At 44.1% G+C, this 20037-nt stretch overlaps 1 protein-coding gene across 1 annotated transcript; it reads right to left on the minus strand.

Annotated features, from left to right (window-relative positions):
- Positions 1–79: 79 nt before the first annotated feature.
- LOC125293480 (transketolase-like) lies at positions 80–18054 on the minus strand. The gene is made up of 14 exons (XM_048241408.1): positions 17564–18054; positions 16042–16159; positions 15447–15560; positions 14061–14158; positions 9665–9856; positions 9127–9245; positions 8029–8225; positions 7262–7426; positions 5543–5699; positions 4634–4764; positions 4305–4388; positions 4001–4094; positions 3202–3324; positions 80–778 (listed from the first exon to the last, which is right to left on the minus strand). Exons 1-14 carry the CDS (start codon positions 17668–17670, stop codon positions 591–593), a joined length of 1887 nt encoding a protein of 628 aa, XP_048097365.1. The 5' UTR covers positions 17671–18054; the 3' UTR covers positions 80–590.
- Between the last annotated feature and the right edge of the window lie 1983 nt (positions 18055–20037).

A 20037-nucleotide genomic window follows, 5' to 3' on the forward strand; every position in this document is an offset into this window, starting at 1 on the left:
TGTTAAAACAAGTGGTAATTTGAGCAGTAAACTTTTTTTTAGTCAACCGTGAAAAGAAATTACGCAGTAGACACAGCAGGCCATTCCCCTGAGTTTAATGTGAAGAATCCATCACTTTATTGGTGTAGGTTCCCAATGGGAACAAGGGTCTAAAAACAGTGTACTAAAAACAAACCCAAATGCATCAAAGAGGAGGAGAAGGGAGAGGACATAGAATGGTGGTGTCTGTGTGGGCATTTAAAAAATGTGAAAAACATGACTCCAAAACGACGCCAACGTTACTTCAGAAACCTTCACTGCGCACTTGACACAACAGCGTTACTCTTTCTTTAGGGGTTAGGGATCAGGGTAGATTAAGAATCAAGGGTCATAAAGGAAAGGTCACCTGAAAGGGTGGGGTGAGGTAGGGGGTGGGGTTCAAACAACATCAATGACATTTAGCAGAACTACATTTCCTTTTCTTTCTTGGCTTTTTTTTTCTTTATTCATTTCAGTGACATTTTCTTCTTTCAAGAGGGGGAGCGTGTTCAGACAGGGAAGTGTCTCCCTTTTTGTTGAGGTTACCAAGGTTTGTCGCCCGACACTCGCCTTTACTTTGCGTTGACCGAGTTGCTGAGCATCTTCCTGACTGCCTGGGCGATGGCGTCGTGGTCGATGCCGAAGATCTTGAGCAGCTCCTGTGGCTTGCCACTGCGTGGGACATGGGCCACAGCCAGACGATGCACCATAATACCGGGCTCGTTCACCACAGCGGAGCACACTGCCTCTCCCAGGCCACCTGTGGAATTGCACTCATGTTAGCCATTAGGGACTCACCAGGATTGCAAGGGAGCTGATGCAAGCTGATGGAAATTCACACAGTTACCGTAATTAAACAAGTGTCAACTATATTAAAGTACATGAATGTAATGTATTATTAAACTACACTGAACCAAAATTAATATTTTGAGTGTTTAAGAATGTGTCTTTGACATGTCACCTTGATCAAGCTAATTCTTCAAATCTGACTAACAAAAACAGTATTTTGTTGTTGAGCACAACAACAAAAGGACTCCACTGTAGTCTTCTAATGATAACATAAGGTCATTACCTGGAGTTATATTTTATATCATTGTAGGTGGTTCCAATTCAGGGTTGATTTTTGTACAGCCTTTCATTTTTCCTGTCTCAGGCACATTTACCATGAAAGCTTATCTAACTATTACCTCCCTTGGCAAAAATAATTTTAAAAAAGGCCTATATTATTGCATCCTTAAGAACCTAAACAATTTTGTTTGGCCGATAGGTGTCTTCTGAGTTGTCTCACTCACTCCTCCCCTTACATTCAATAATGCCTGAATATAGTCTGAATATCATTTAAACTATGGCTGTCACATCTCATTCTCCTGACGGACAGCCTACCCTGGTTTATTAAGATAATGATAATATATCTTCATTCCTGCCCTACAGCACTAAACTCCACAGATGTTACAGTGGTATTAGTGCTCGGTTCATTTGGAAGATGACAGTCTGCGGTTTGACAGGCCCGTCTGTGAGATCCATACTCGACTCTCTCCTGTGGCATCACTCCTCAACACACACCTACATGCCTCATTGCTTCCCAGCGTGGGACCATCCTATATACAGTATGTATACACACACACACACACACACACACACACACACACACTGATGGACCAAAATGGAGAATAAGCACAAGTAAAATAATCTATATGTACAAACATGAACCCATTCACTAACAGTATCAGTATTGTGCTTAATGTGTGATACATACAATCTGCCCTTCAACATCCTCCGCATACACACACATACACCGAGAAACACACACATACACACACACAAACACACACACACACACACACACACACACACACACACACACACACACACACACACACACACACAAGCTCTCTGACAACAGCAGCTGTTGATCCCTGCAGACAAGCCCACGGCCTCCACTCTCTTAGCACAGCGGGCTAGATGCAGTAGAGGTCACCGCAAACAGTAACCCTGGCAACGGGGGGTACGCTGTGCCCCACTGTGCCAACTGAACCAACCTCCCCCTTGCTCTACATGCACACACAACGAATGTACAGTAAAGATGCATTCAGACATCGCCTCAAACCACAGACATACCGTAAGCACACAACCCCCCTCACTCACACACACACACACACACACACACACACTCACACTGGCACCTCTACCCCCTGTGGCCCCCTCGACCTGCATCTCTCTCCACCCCGACGCACAACCCCCTCCACTCTGCACTCGCCATCTCACCTGTCACGATGCACTATTCATGCTTCTTAACATGAGACATGAGATGGGGGTGGGGAAGGAGTGAGGGAGAGAATGAGTGAGTTGGGAGGGGGAGGCAATGAAGGGAAGGGGTGGAGGGGGCAATAATGTATGGGGGCTGATGGGAGAGGTTAAAGTGTGTGTGTGTGTGTGTGTGGGGTCCTGGGTGCTAGGGTGAGGCTGATATGATGACAGGCCCACTTGGTCACCACGCTTCCTCGCTGTCACCGCCCGCCTGCCCGCCCGCCTGCCCACCCGCCCGCCCGGCCGCTTCAGACAGAGGGACCCGGGAAGGCACGTTAAGCAAAACAGAGTGGAGGGGTGCCAAAGAAATCCACACAAACAAATTCACAAACAGACAGACTACAGCAAGAAGTACACATGCCTCTAATATGTGTGCACGCACACACACGCACACACACACACACACACACACACACACACAAAAACACAGGGATTTTTTTGGCCACACTTTTTCAGAGCGCTATGTAGGTCAAACGAAGCCCAAAGGGCAGAAGTGAATCTGAAAAACACTGACAGCAGAGAGCTTTTCCTCCTCCTCCTCCTCCTCCTCTTCCTCTTCCTCTTCCTCACCAACCCTCTCCTCTCCTCCATGCATCTTCCATTCTTATTTTCCCTCTTTGCTTTTAAGCTCTTTGTCTCCTTTCCACTCCTCTGTTTTTCTGCCTTCACATCCTCTCTCCTCTCACCTCGTTCACAGCTCTCTGTTTCCATTATACGTACAGTCTTTCCTTTCATTACTTTCTATTTCTCCACAATCTTTCTCTCTCTCACGCTTATTTATTTTACCCATCTTCTACTAGCAATACACATTAATTACCGGTAAGCAGTTTTAATATCTTATTTTTATTAATGTTGTCACGGCACGAAGGTACCCACCCTCATAGTAGTGATCCTCCACTGTGACAATACGCCCCCTAGTGGCCTTGGCATTGTCAATGATGGTCTTTGCATCCAGGGGCTTGATGGTGAAGGGATCAATCACTCTGATATTGATCCTCTCTGAAATGACAAGAAAGCCACTCATCAGTTTATCAAATGAATGAACAACTATTTCATTATGCATAATTTGCATTTTAAAAAGTATTATGTTTGCACTGATTACACAATTATTTAATTGTATACAATTGTATAAAGAACTCCTCACAATAGAAAATCTATTATTATGGTTCAAATGTGTATTTCATTTAGGAAACAATACTAGCTTATTTAACAGGCATCCATCAGTCTTGACTGACTATGGAGTTGACTGACTCTGGATACTAGTACTTCTACTGCAGCTTCAAGTGTGGCTTGACCGGCCAATGCAGGACTGTCAATCCATCCCACACTGTAGGCAGACATGATGACAGGCAGTCACTGTAGGCAGACATGATGATGTACTATTACTGCCACTGCCATCATTCCCCAGCCTCGTGAGACCATCCTGATCTCGCGAGCTCCATTTTTCCACTCGCAGATCAGTCTGGGTTCTAACCACTGAGTTGGAAGCCTGGGCTTTTAGCTCAGTGGTTAGAGCGTTCGACTCCCATGCCGGTGCGTGTCGAGGTGGCGGGTTCGAGGGCCGTGAGCGGCAGACAAATTACGACCTCTGTTACAGGCGCACAAGAGTCCCTGAGAAAACCTGTTCACCTGGACACAGCAGACAGATGTTTATATGACTACAGGCACTCTGTACCTTTCTTGAGGTGCTCAGCAGCAGTCAAAGCCTCATGGAGGGTAACACCAGCTCCAATCACAGTCACGTGGTCATCATTGGTTTTGTAAACAACCTGTTGGGAAGGTAATTATAATAATTTCATAAACAAACTTATAATAATTACTGCTCTCTGATACACCACCTCACTTACTATAACTGTTAGAATCTTATTTTATCTCTGGGAATGCACACTATATGTCTACTAGCCTAGGAGACTAGTAGAGCAACAGTATGACCAGCGATTTGGTATCAGCTAGTCTGATATCAGCAGCACCACCAATACCTTTGCCTGTCCAACATGGAAGTCCTCGTTGTTGTTGTAAAGGATGGTGTTCTCTGGGCGACTGGTTCTGATAAAACACACACCCTACGACAGAGGATAACAAGTGTTACTACAAAGATCTTCGCACTCAATTCTCACTGAAAATGATAAACCACACTTTGCTCTATACAAAACACTGTATCTTCTTATATATAATCATAGTATATAAATACAGTTCAAAGCCGTTCTATAGCCTATATGCTGTATAGCCTAGCCTGTATAGCCTAGGATATGCTGTATAGAGAAAATAGATGGATGGAAAATAGATGGATTTTCAAAACTATGGATACCTTTGTGTTGGCAGCCAACTCCACAGCTTTCTCAGTGGACACACCATCACTGGGGTAGAATACTGTTGCCGTGGGGATAGCTCGGAACATGGCCAGGTCCTCCAGGCCCATTTGAGAAGGTCCATCCTCTCCTACCGAAATCAGCATCCATGCACACACACACACATATACACACACACAAACACACATGTCACACACAAACAACTGTCAAAGAGAGCAGTGCTTTCGGAAGCTTCTGGAATCTTGACTGAAAGTGCAGGCTGGCAAACTGGCATGCGTTGAGGCGAGAGGGCATGCCATGTACCTGAAGAGACTAAAAGGAGGCTGGGCCCCTTCAACCAACTTCCACCATAATACAGAGCGAGAGAGGGAGGGTAGGAGGGAGAGAGCGACAAAGCGCTGCAGTGGCAGCGCGGGAGAAATGACGTGGGGGGAAAATGTGAAGAAACGGAAAAAAAATCAACGTTCAGAATTTTAGGAGAACTTAAAATCACAGAGGCACAACAGTGGCGTTTCACTGGGAGTGTCTGCATCAAGCCCACAGAGAGAAACTTCAGCAGGACTGAATCCCATCAGTAAACAATGTCTTTTGAACAGTGATATGACATAACCAATCAATGTGCCAAACCATTTCAACAGTTAATATGACAGACATGTCCAATCAAACTAATCAAACTAAATTTCATCCAATTAACCTGCAGCCGTTGAGAATGGGTAACTCTGCTTCATCTACTGAATCAGACTGAACCGAGTGTTCTGCTGGAGGTTCTTACTGTGAGCTCGATCAGTTGGAACAGGACAGTGTCTCCAAAACAACTTTTATTCTCAGGTAGGGAGTCAATCCGAAAGAAAGAACAAGCTGTTTTAAGACCCGGGCAGAGGTCAAGTGGTGCACAGTGGCAGACTGACCGATGGAGACACCACAGTGAGAGCCGCAGAGGTTGATGTTGCTCTCGGAGATGGCGGCCATGCGGAGCTGGTCGTAGGCGCGGCTGAAGAAGGTGGCGAAGGTGGAGGCGAAGACCACATTCCTGTCGCGGGTGGCACAGCCCACCGCCACGCTCACCTGGACGAGAGCAGAGAGGAGAGGAGAGGCAGGGAAGAGGTCCTCTGAGTTAGGTTAGCTAAAGATGGGTAGGGTCACTGTGGATACCACTTACACTACAGTCAAAACAGTTATTATGTGCCATACAGAAGAGTTCATATTCGTATTTCATATTAGTGAGTCTGTCTCTCCTTGTGTAAGTCTATGGTCTAGACCCAGTTTAGTAGGACACAGATGGTAGCCTAACAGTTTCTTAAATAATAGGCTGGGACATATGGCAGTCAAACACATGTACTGTACAGTAGTGGCACTTTTGGAATTTACTACAGAGTACACCAATACTAGACACACAGTTCAAAAGCTCTTGTACTTCTTAATTCTTAATTCTTCTAGAGGCCATTATATAGCTTCACCTCAGCTTAGCATTGACATATAGCGTGAGCAAACCTTTTCTTGTTAAGCTGGTATTTCATGAAGGAGAGAGCTTTAATTTCCTGTTTCATGCCAAAGAAAAACGGCCCCATTCCTCCCCTCGGGGCAATGATGCAGAGTAAAACTGAGGTGTGTGTGTGTGTGTGTGTGTGTGTGTGTGTGTGTGTGTGTGTGTGTGTGAAAGGAAAAACACCCCAGAGATCCCGCACATCTGCCTGACACTGACAGTCAAGGCTGTAGTTTTACTTCACACAAGGCCATCACAAGCTCAGATTCATCTGAACTATTATTGGCAACATCTGTGGGAGTAGATTACCGAAAATTTCATGCTGTATTTATCTGTTTAGCATCTCTAGATGTCTGTGACTAACTTGCTGGAAATGTGCACTTGGATGTGGAAGTACATTCATGTTTGTCACAGAAAGCATGCTCAAATAAACTCAAATAATTGTGTATTTGTATAAATGCACTGACTGGGATATTATGACAAAATGCACAGTGTTTTTGCACTGAAATGAGACCAATCAATCAAACATGCACACACAGCCCTTCAATATTTAATGAAGGGCATAATGGTTATTAATTTAGAAAATTATGTTTGACCTATATTTCCCCCTTTTCTTGTGGATGGGATGGAGAAATGCTTGAATTGAGTCTATTAGTCATTAACTTTAATGAAGTCTGCTGACTTTCATTATTATGGACATGATGATGATTGCACAAACAATACATGATAAGGTAAGGAACAGAATAGGGGAGAAGAGAAGAGATGAGAGGCAAAGACAAGAGAAGAGAAGATAAAAAAGAGATGAGAGGCAAAGAGAAGAGAAAAGAAGAGAAGAGAAGAGAAGAGAAGAAAAGAGAAGAAAAGAGATGAGAAGAAAAGAGATGAGAAGAAAAGAGATGAGAAAAGAAGAGATGAGAGGGAAAGAGAAGAGAAGAGAAGGTGGAGTTGGGAGTGGATTAATGGGGGCTTCCTCGGATGCAGCCTCCACATCTGGGCACATGTGTCTCACACCTCTTTTTGTTGGGTATAGGTCTACTGTATGCCATACACAGTGTCTGACATCAACTGTAAATCAAATGAAGTGCACTGCCTTTAACCATTTAAATGGTGGCTGGTAATGGGAAGAAGAGGGTGTGAGTCATACCATGTTTTGCTCAGCAATGTAACACTCCACATAGCGGTTGGGGTGCTCATTCTTGAAGATCTCAGAGAAGGTGGAGTTCTTGGTGTCTCCATCGAGGGCAATGACACGCTCATTGTAGCGTCCAAGCTTAGCCAGGGCCATCCCATAGGCCTTCCGTGTGGCTATCTGCACGCAAACACAAACCAGACATTCCATCAATTAACAAACCAACCCAGCTAGCTAGAGTACAGTAAGAGTTCAGTCACACACAAAAAACAGATATCTCCATTTTTACAAATTTTCAAAAACCATGCCTTCTATTGTACATTTCAGGTAATATCAATAAAACTGCATTTGTATTGTTTTGATTAAGTCTAATCTAAATCAATTAAGTCTACATCTAATCAAAACAACCAACAACCAAAACAAACCATTTAAAAACACCCTTTATAAAAATTCATTAACATGGAGCTTATCAGACTCATTTCCTTATTGATGGATACCTGGAGTTCCTTATAACAGATCTCTACATCCAAACTCTGTATCATTTCACTTGCTAATATATGCCTTAGTTGTGTGCACCAGCTCTGTTTCCAGAGTAAGGAGTGGGGAGGGGTGAAGTGGGGAGGGGTGGAGTGGGGAGGGGTGAAGTGGGGGAGGGTGGAGTGGGGAGGGGTGAAGTGGGGAGGGGTGGAGTGGGGAGGGGTGAAGTGGGGAGGGGTGGAGTGGGGTGGGTTATCTCTCCTGAGCTTGCGGCCCTACTCTGACCTCTGACCCCGGGCCTGTACCTTCTCCCCAGTTTTGTAGCTGGGGGCGCTGGGCATCCTAACGTTGCGCAGGCTGACGGGCGGGGTGTCCTCCGAGGGCATGGCTGGGTACAGGCGCTTGCTGGTGTTGAGAATGCGGCTCTGCAGGTCCTTTACAACGCCGTCGGCCATGTCCTTGGGCAGTGGCTTGCCATGCCAGCCCATCTTATCCTCCGCCACTGACAGGGGGGAGAGAGGGACACGACGCATTACTCGCATGCATGCATGCGCTGACATAGGCAATATCATTTGCATACGGAGATGTACTCAATCACACCCACACACTTTCATTCAGAGGGGTGCAGACACGCAAGCACGATCACACTCACTTCACTTCACACACTCACACACTGAAGTAGTACTACACATGTGCTACACATACGCACACATTAATGCACGTGGGTTCACACCATTACAGGTACAGTCACACACACGCACACACACGCACGCACGCACACACACACACACACACACACACACACACACACACACACACACACACACACACACACACACACACACACACACACACACAAATCATACGCTTCCACAGAGATGTATGCACATACCCAAATTAAGCACAGAGGCACACATACACACATACACACACTTTTGACTCATCAGAACCTCCACTTCAGACAATGCCTATGATAACAGGTCAGCAGATTGTATCAGGAGCCCTGCACCTCTGAGCAAACAGCAGATAAAGAGAGGGCAAAGGCCAGGCCTGACCCCCACATTCTGCAGGATGAGCGAGATGCTGCCCCTAATGCACTGAAGCGCTGGGACCAAAGCCAGCGGATCCCTGCCTGATCCTACAGAGAGCCCCCCTTTGTTCGCTCCACAAAGCTAGAATGCCTTGCACACATGTGTGAAGACGGCAACAGGAGGCGTATAGCTCAAGGAAGTTTAGTTACTGGTCCACTGCCTTTTGGACACTATGCATTTCCACACTAGTTTGTATTTAAGAAGAAGCATATACATTCATTCAGGATATCCTAATAGCCAGAGTATATACTAAGCAAATGGGCTCAACAGGCATCCGGGTGGAACATTTAAGGAAGCGCTTAGTGTGTCTACCTGGGATGCCCTTGCCCTTGATGGTCTTGGCGATGATGGCAGTGGGCTGGTGGCGTGGCTGGGACAGCGCCTTGCAGAGCTCCTCCACACTGTGCCCATCCACAATGATGGCGTTCCAGCTGCACACAACACACACACACACACACACACACACACAAGAGTTGTCAACTGATTAAGGGAGGTGTATAAATGGAGACTATATTTTGTTCTATTTCCTCTCTTTCTCTCCACCTCCATGTCCAGCAAGAGGATCATTTTAGCAACATTACACTGTTGCTGTAATTGTCATATTACAATCATACAGTTATATTATACACCATGGGCACTTCCCTCCTTCTTTATTTGGAGACTAACTTCATCTGTTAGTCCATCTCCCTTCTCCTTTTCCTCTTTACACAATTCATTTAGAATAGAAATGCAATGCACACACACACACACACACACACACACACACACACACACACACACACACACACGCACACACACACACACACACACACACACACACACACACACACACACACACTCACACACTCACCCAAATGCTTCACAGCGTCTCTGGTACTTTTCCATGTGGTGCTGAAGAGGAGCGGGGTCACTCTGTCCAAGCCGATTGATGTCCAAGATGGCCACCAGGTTGTCCAGCTGGTAGTAGGAGGCGAAGGCCATGGCCTCCCACACCGCCCCCTCCGACATCTCTCCATCTCCCAGCAGACAGTACACACGATAGCTGGACACCACAGCACGGCGTGTTAGAAAGGTACTGTACAAGCACTTCAGTCAGTGGTCATTAGGGTTATTAGTGGTTATTAATCACACTGTTCGTTAGTTGGCACTTTTTGAGTATGGAAGCATAATTCAGAAGTGGGTAAGCCAGCTTCAGAGAGTAAAAGTTCTACCACATACATTATTTGTTCCAACCATTCACTAATCCAGTTGATTCTCATTTGAGCAATTATTCTGCCAGGTAGAGGAGCTAATTGGTGAAATCATCTGTGTGTTGGTAGAACCAATAAATGGAAGGACTTTCTGAAGTTGGGGTTGCCCACATCTGAGCATAATACAGTAAATGAAAAATAAAACATGTATAGATAGAGATAGAAAGGACTATCTCTTTGCTGTTGTGAGTTCTGTGTTAATCTCAACATATCGTACGACAGCCCATCCCAAAACACTCGGGAAACATTCATGATTATTAATGTGTTTCCTCTGCTGAAATTTAGCACTGCATTACACACACACATTTGTAAATATAAGCATACATATGTGTGTACTGTCTCCGTATCTGTCCATAACAATCAATGTCTCATTCACCCCTCCCTCCCTCACTCACTCACTCTCACACTCACTCTCACACTCACTCTCTCACACACACACACACACACACACACACACACACACACACACACACACACACACTCTCACTCACACACACACACACACACACACACACACACACACACACACACACATACACACACACACACACACACACACACACACACACACACACACACTCACTCTCCCACACACACACACACACACACACACACACACACACACACACACACACACACACACACACACACACACACACACACACACACACACACACACACAGGCAACACACACACTCTCTCTCTCTCTGTCTCTCATTCACCCCCACTCACACAGACACACACATTCTCACACACCTCCTCAGGAGTAACACGGCCTGACAGCTTTCCAGTCAAATAGGCACGTTTGTTTTAAAGTGCAAAGATTGGCAGAGACATGGCGCATTATTGCATGCATTCCAGCTCAGCCCCAGGAAGAATAGCATTCCAGGGAGAGCGATCCGAGATTTGTAAGTCTAAAGACACCTGGTCCCACTCCAGATTAACATCTTCATAACCGATCACTATGGCCTGAGGAGACGCGTCATAGAGTTGTACACCCACACCAACACCCACACCCACAACCAAACACACACACACCACACACACACACACACACTCTTCGTCTCTCACACACACACACATTCATTCAAGTCCATACACCCACCAACTGACTTACACACCCTTTCATACTCACTTATTGTGCAAATAACCCCTGCGATGTGAGTTACTGTAAATCACAAAACGCTTGAATTATTTCAATTATGCACTTAAAAGTGACATAGGATCGCTGTGCAATGGCATAATGTTGATACTCTGAACCTTAGAAATTGAAACCAGTTATAACTTTCTGATGATAATGCCAATCCAAACCTATTATTCCATCCTGTTATACTAATTAACCAACCCTACATGATAATTGTAAAAAATGTTTTCATGTATTTATTAGATTTCCTAGTTATTTTCTTCCATGAATGTGTTTTATTCATATATGACATGGCTAAAGTGTGTGAAAACAGGCCATAAGGTCATGGAAGATGTTCTGATCTTAAAACAACATAAACTCAGCACATTCTTCAGGATTAGCATGGTGTGTGTGTGTGTGTGTGTGTGTGTGTGTGTGTGTGTGTGTGTGTGTGTGTGTGTGTGTGTGTGATGGGGATGGGGATAGTGCACTTGCTGAGGAGAGAGAGCAGAGAGGAGGAGATGGAGAGGGGGATGACTACATGTCAGATAGTGGCGCAGTCTCCCACAGTAGCTGGGAGGACACTGACCTATCCCTACTTCATCGTACTGGTTTGTCAAGCACTTTTGAGTGATTAGTTGGCATTCTGTTCAGGCATACTATGTTCTTTTTCTCAGACACCTGAGGTGACAAGAAGACACTTCAGTGAAATGCCATGTAATGTAATGAGCACACATAAATCTCACTGTTGCACCTAACAGCCTTGAGACACATGAAGTGTGAATTACTGCCAAAAAACACAACTAGCTAGCGTAAGACAAACATTAGCTAAATAGATGCAGCCTGCGGGGAACTGGTAATCTTTTCTGACCATTCAGATCTGACAGCTTGACACCAGCACCGTAATCCTTAAATGTGGGTTTAAAATTAATTACGTGAAGGTGCGGTGTGCTTTCATGATTCATGATGAGAGACACTCAGTGCCTAGTGGATTTTGGTCTCAAGCTGGAACACATATTTCACGAGCATCCATTTTTTCCTCGATCCTACAGTAGCTTTGGGGCGTGGTACGACAGACATGTTGCAGTGTTACAGATGTGTAGGAATGCAATGCAGTGATGCGTGAGCATGCTAGCCACGCTACGGACATGCACACTACTACATTACACTCCAGTTAAGATTCTCCAGAATCTCAGCTAAGTCTATCTGTACCCAGCCACTGGCAATGAGAGACTCCTAAGCAATGCAAAGAAAGGGTTGCAGAGAGAAAAATGAGGAAGAGAGATAGAACATGGTGGAAGAGCAGCGAAGTGATGGAAGAGGGGCAACAAAGGGTGCAAAGACATAAGAGGTGACAAAAGCCTATCAGAAGAGACAGCAGAAGTGTGAAAGTGTGGGGGGCTTGTAGGGGAATGAGAGAGTGATGAAGGGAAGGAGTGAGGAATGGAGAGAGAGAGAGAGGGAAGGAAGAGGGGAGAGAGGAAGGGGCTCTCACATATCTCTCTCTGCTTATTAGAGCAGAAGAATTGGCTGAACACAAAATGCTGCAAGAGCAGCCAAAGCATCATACATAAATTCAGGAGCGGAAAACAGCGCAAAATACAGAAAGTGCAGAAATTCACACGGGACAAAGTTCAGCAATAAAATCCCCAAAAAAAAATTCATGCCTGGTACACAAGTAGGTAGGAGTGTGTTGATAATGGAAACCGGTGCGGAATTCCACCAGGCTCTGTTCTATTGTCTATTGAGACTATTCTAGATACATGGGCACGCTCAAAAACAATTTGTGTGACTGTGTGTGTGTGTGTTTTTGTGTGTTTGTGTGTGTATGTGTGTGTGTGTGTGTGTGTGTGTGTGTGTGTGTGTGTGTGTGTGTGTGTGTGTGTGTGTATGTGTGGGGAGTGCAATTGTGTGTGAATGCGAGTATCAGTGAGGTCCAGGGTTTTTGGTTCTTAGTGCAATATGCCTTTTTCCTGGTATTCCCTCTACAAGATCACCAAGTGCTGTCAAGCAGTATTTGTCCTCAAAGGCAAACAGAAATGTCAAATGTCAGGTAGACTTAACATTTTCATTGAACACAATGACCGGCCTCATGTCTGTGTGTGTGTGTGTGAGTTTGTGTGTACATGTGTGTCTATACATGAGTTCATATGTGCATGTGTGTCTGCATGTGAGTGGGTTCATGTGCGCATGTGTGTGACTTCATGTGTGTGAGTTCATGTGTGCATGTGTGTTTGCATGTGTGTGAGTTCTTGTTTGCATGTGTGTGTATTCTGTCTGGATCTTCCTCAACATTGTGTACATTTAGTGTGTCTACCAATACTAAACTGAAACAGAATGAAATTGCCCCACAATTTGGTTGGTTTCCCTGTGTGTGTGTGTGTGTGTGTGTGTGTGTGTGTGTGTGTGTGTGTGTGTGTGTGTGCGCGCGTGCGCGTGTGTGTGTGTGCGTGCGTGTGTGTGTGTCTGTATTAAATACAATACATTTCGAATAAACACAGGACAGATGTTAAATTCCTAGTGCTATAGGTAGGGGATTTCACACAGCGGCCAATCAACAACCAAGCCTATTCACCGCCAAAAACAAAATTACTAACAAAGCAACACAGTATATCAGAGTGGACATTACACTTATTTTGTCCTTTAAGGCAATGATACGATTGTATGTACACCTCTATGATACTGCACACCTTCAAATTCTCACAGTAGTGCGTGTTGTCCAGTGTCAAGATAAATACACCAGTTCAGTTGATCCAACTAGATGTGGGTGGGCACACATACTGCTTTTATTTGATTTATATTTTTTGTCTCTGTGTCTCTGTCTATGTGTCTGTCTGTCTGTATGTGTGTGTCTGTGTGTTTGTGAGTCACACCTGGACTTGTCAAAGTATTTCGCAGTGTAGGCCATCCCACAGGCAGCACCCAGGCCCTGACCCAGAGAACCAGTGGCCACATCCACAAACTGCTGCTTCTGCAAACACACACAATCACAAACAACATCAGCGTTTACCACACACACACACACACACACACACACACACACGCACATGCGCGCACGCACACACACACACACACACAAATTAACACTGACACAGAGAGACAGACAGACAGGTATAGTCATGGACGCACACGCACACACGTGCACGCACACACACGCACACACAGTGAGACAGACAGACAGACAAGCAGACATGGAAACAAAGAGAGAAAGAGAGAGAGAGAAAAAGACAAACAAACAATAAAAAACAAACAGATCAGAATTCCCTGATGTCAGCAGCTTGCCCCTCATTTGATACTGTGCACAGTAATGAGTGTGAGAGCGTAATAACTGCACTGGATAAACTGCACATGTGCAGTGCTGCCAGGCAAAGGCAAAAGGATACCTACTTTAAGTACATACTGGAAAGTGGGAACAAATGAACCAAATGGATTTGTGATAGAAATGCACATGCAGTTGAACACAGTTCATATCTTTTTGTGATTTTTTTTTTTTTTAAATCAACTATGGCGAAAATATACATAACACAATGAATAGCTCAAAAGTGAACTCAGAACACAGGCCTTTCATACATACAAGTGAACTGTGTGAGAGTGGCCTGGTCTATGTGGAAGTGCATGATAAAAGAATAATTATGTAAGGCAGAGAATAAATGCAAGACAACTGAGAGAATAACACACTCAGTGTGGTCCTGCTGGCTCGAGTGCGTGTGCACAGAGCATGGCTTTACATCACCAGCACAAAGAAGCTAAGAACTGCTTTACTCTGTCACTGCACAAAGCATGTCTTTGTGTGTGTGTATGTGTGTGTGTGTGTGTGCGTATAGTAGGCCTTGCTGAATAAACGAGTACATGTCATTATGTATGATGTGGAAATGTATGTACTGTATCTGCACACAATATGCACACAGTATGCTGCCAGAAACATGCTTCAGTGTGCAATAGACTGTCCAGTTAAAAAATGTGTATATTTGTACACACACACACACACACACACACACACACACACACATAGGGAGCTAAGGTCCACCTTATAATCCCAGTAAGAGGCTAGATTTTGCTGAGCTTTGACTGGTTTGTTGGTTAGTCGGTGGGACTGGGAGCAAGCAGAGCTATGGGCAACGTAGGGATTTACGCTCAAAGGAGTTTACCGGTAAGACAGCCAAACTCTCACGGGCTATTTTAACTGCCAGGGCTGAAGGGTGTAACTGGGGTAAGCGTGCAGGTCAAGAGATGTCAGTGTAAGCCCCATGTGATCTTACCGGCACTGGGTGACCCTCCAGGATGGAGTCAATCTTGCGGAGGTTCAGCAGCTCGCTCTCCTTCAGGTAGCCAGCCTCGGCCCACGCTGCATACAGGATGGGAGCTGCGTGTCCCTTAGATGCAGCAAGAATGGACACAGAGATGAGTCAACACATGTAAGTGTACACACACATACACAGGTAAATAAAACACTTAGACTCTTGTAACACCAACATTATATAGTATATCCAGCGAGCACAAATATAGGCACACACAAACAACCCACTTATCCCAACCTAGTGATTCATACACCATTGCTTTACACAAATTTACATCTACAATATCTCCATATGGCCTGCCATCATTCAGTGATGGTGCATCTTCTGCTAGAAGTGACTGCATCCCTGGTACATTGTTAATATACCACAAATATTCACAATGTACCATAAATATACAGTACCATAACAGTGCCTCCTGTGGGATGGAGGACTACAGGAATGAGTAATAAAGCCTGGCTTTGATAGGACAGCGATTGGGTGAATGTTAGGCTGGTAACAGAATAGTACTGTCTCACCCTTCTTTCTTCAGATAGTGTGCAGACGTCCTCAGTCTTACCTTGGACATGATGAAGCGGTCATTGTTGGGGTTCCTGGGGTCTTCAGGGCGGTACTTCATGGTGTGGAAAAACAGCACCGACATGATCTCGGCCACACTGCAACATGATGTCGGGTGTCTGGCAAAAAAAAGGAACGCCAGAAGTTACACATGTAATAATCTCATGTGCTACACGCATGCAGTGCAGAGTTGGCACAACTTCAAAGAGCCAACGAGGCGAGTGTGCACACACACACACACACACACACCTGTCAAACCAATCAAATCTTGAAATGTATACTTTTATGTTAATGTTAGTTATCAACATGCTGAGATCTCATAACTGGCAACTTGTAATGGAAAAACTGAGTTAAATGCAATAGCCTATTAGTGGGTTAATTCGTTTCTCTAGAAGATACCCCTCAACACTGTACGTAATCCAGGCGCACTGCAAACCTGTATTGCTTGGAGGCGTGACATCCAATATTTGTCAGTACTAGTAGGCCTACGGATAGGATAGTTGGATGAACTATGGTAGTACGGGTAAAAAAGAACAAGCACTTATTCTGTAAATATCGGTGAATTGTTTATCTTGACACATCCAGTGTTTTTATTGTTTAAAAACGGCGAATCGAGCAAACACGCACACAGAAACGCGTGCTCTGAGACAGAATGCATGCATAAGCTTATTCATACCACAAATGTCTAAATCAACCTTCAACCTGCAAAGGAATTAAGATAACTCTTCTTATGTTTTTATAGGTGATATGAAGACAAACAAGAGTATAACACCATGAATGAAAGGACTAATACAATAATTAAAATACTGACAAAAATAACTACAGCGAAACAGTGTTCAAAGAGTGATGAGAATAAAATAAAATAATCAGCCCCGTGTTCGTTCGCTGCGCATGGTGGGAAAAGTTAGTCTTAGTTTACAAAACATCAAAACTCACAGTTTAAATACCATGACTCAGTTGTATACTAGTATTTGGCAGAATTTGGTAAACGAGTCTAGCACCGATCGGTGAGCAACGTGCAGAGGATTGACAACCTTAAACTGGACAATCGACGCAGGCGCTGTGTAGAAAGAGATAGGAGCGCGGTCCATTTTAGATCTTGTTGCGGCGGACTGTTCCATTGCAGAAACTAAAACCGGCCAACAAACGGACGGTAGCTCCTATTTTCAACTATGTCCAAAGTGGCATAGGCAAAGAGGCATCACTGCAGGAAACATTGCGTGCTGAAAACAAACGGAACATGGTGCACCTGCTCTAACCAAACCGTTGCGAGCTTGTATCATAAAGCAACAACAATGACAAGAACGTCCAAACTGATTAATTAATTACACCACATTAATGCCATTAAGAACACTGTGTACAATTTATTTGTTTAACAAAAGACAGTTTAACGACATAATTAAACACTATCCTCCCCTTGTCCGTAAAGTGTAACATTATGCATAAAATAAGTTATTGATAAACGAAATAACAGTTAGGGAAGTCGATCTGACATTTGGTCATAATGTGCGCATTTCCCTTACCCACTGCCAGCTGCAGTTGTAGCTCTTATAGAGTTGATTCGGAGGCGATTGGCAATGTTGCGCAGCGCCTGCAGAGTCTGCTGGTCGGGTTTATGGTAATCCTCCATGAAGAAGTCCTGTCAAAATGAGCACCTCAAGTGAAAAAGCTACAAAAGATCACCGAAAGCTCGGGTGAGAGACCTGTCACTCAGTAAAGTGACTAAATCCTGCAAAGGAGAAAAAGAGGGCGACAGGGGCGTGTTTGCAATGGGGATGGCTGGCTAACGCTCTGCAAAAGCCTGGCAGAACAGCACACAAGAACAACCACTGCAGAGTGCGTGTGTGTTATGTGTGCGCTTTGTGTGTCAATGCACAAAGTACAGTAACGTCCCAGGCATGATAGACGACACAGGGGCGGAGTTCTCCCAGTCCAAGCACCACAGACTTTGCTTCCACTAACACCGCCTCAAACAAGCATCAATGGATTGGACCATGTCCTAGAGCTTCTCTGCTCTAATGCTGGGTTACGTGCGATTCCTCAGGGCGCGTAGTCATGCACCTTTAAGCTCGCAGTGAGTGTCTCCGGTAGAAGGATTAGTCCATAGACATAATATACATAGACGCCGCATCGACCGCTACTCCTTACTAGCGCTGACGAGATTTGGAGCCGCCATCTTGGACCGGTCATCCACTCCACTCAGTGTAATCTGTTTGGCCGGTGAGATGAGCTGTCAGCGCACTTAATTAATCATATCTCACTGAATACCGAACAGATTCTCACGCGGTTTTTTTTGCTGCAAAGGTCATACATGTAGCTATGATACAGGACACATGATTTAGCGTATTTTAATATTCATAGTGGGTTTAACAGTAATAGAATATTCTGATATATGATATAAAGTGACCTGACGTCCGATATTAAAACTGGGAACATAATCCATGTTTGACAGCATAGACAAAACTAGTTTGATACAAGTTTAATGAGTTAAATATAGTTCACAGTTGACAGAAAAGTTCCATCAACAGCATTATTCACAGTCCACAGAAAGGTTCCATAAACATTTAAGTGAGATCAGTGCCATTCAGACATCTGAGGGGTATTCCAAGTAGGCCTATGTGGTTTAGTGACAAACTTGGGTAAATTGACTCAGAATAAGTTGTAAACCTCCCAGTAGAAAAAAAGCTGTATGATACAGGAAACATGGTTGTGTGTATTTTAATACTCATAGTGGGCTTAACAGTAATAGAATATTCTGATATATGATATATTATAAAGTGAGGACATCCAATATAAAAACTGGGAACATAACTAATCCACTTTTGACAGCATAGACAAAAACTGGTTTGATACAAGTTTTAATTAGTTAAATTTACAGAAAAAAATCCATTAACATTTTCAGTTCAGTGCCATCAAAAATAAAGTGATGAACAGACATTGGTGTGGCATAAAGGAAATGGAGTAACTGGGTTCAATATCAACAGCATTTTGTTAGACAAGTTCCATAAATATTGTAAAGTGCAAGTTTGTAGGTTTGTTTCTGATCCTTAAAAAACAGACATTGGTTTGGCATAGTAAGTGTAACAGTTCATCAATTCAAGACAAAAGGTGACTTGTCACTTGTACAGTGTCAATGGGTTCATCAACAGCATCTGTTATTTACAGTTCACAGAAAGGTTCCAGCCCCAATGAAGAGATTAAATAAAAGGAATTAAGAAACATTTTAGAAACTGCTAAGATCAACCCGTTCATTGCAATCAGTAAAGAATCAGGGAGTGTCTTCACAGGCTCAGTGAGACAGAGTTACCGTCATGCAGTTGGTTCTATGATTTCAACAACTGGTGCATGTCATTTTGTATGTTCCCACCTTGCTAAAATTGCTTGGGTACACTTTGGCTGAGAACAAAAGTGCTTCAGACAGCAGGTGGGCAAATAAGATGGCATAGTAAACTGGGTAAACTCCATAAAAAGAGGACTGAGTCAACCAGGCGATGGGAAAATGGGACACAGAGTGGCGAATGCAGGTGATGAAGGTGGAGCTCATAAATCAAACATTCAGTCACAGTGTAGCAGATGCCCTGCAGTACTGCAATGAAGAGCTGCACCTTCCTCAGTTCCAGGGGTGTGAGGAGACCGTTCAGTTCATTCACAGTCTTCTTGATCAAGGCAGTTGTTCTGGAGAGATACAAAATAATAAATAAATTAATGAAAAGGAATTTGAGAGGCATCTTATTCTTGTTAGGGTAAATTACATGTGAATAATACAGTGTTGGGCAAGCTACTTCGAAATTTTAGTGAGCTAAACTATCAGTTACTCTGCCATGAATAAAACGCTACACAAAACTACCACCCAGTCAAATGTATTAGTAGCCTAACACAAACACAGCAGTAGGCTAGTTCACTACATAGGAAGCTACTTTAAATTGTGCTAATTTCACATGACAAGAAAAGTGTAGCTTGTCTGGCTAAGCTACTTGATAAATAAAGAAGTTGAGCT

Source organism: Alosa alosa, chromosome 4 (genome assembly GCF_017589495.1).
Source record: "Alosa alosa isolate M-15738 ecotype Scorff River chromosome 4, AALO_Geno_1.1, whole genome shotgun sequence".
Classification (NCBI taxonomy): Eukaryota; Metazoa; Chordata; class Actinopteri; order Clupeiformes; family Clupeidae; genus Alosa; species Alosa alosa.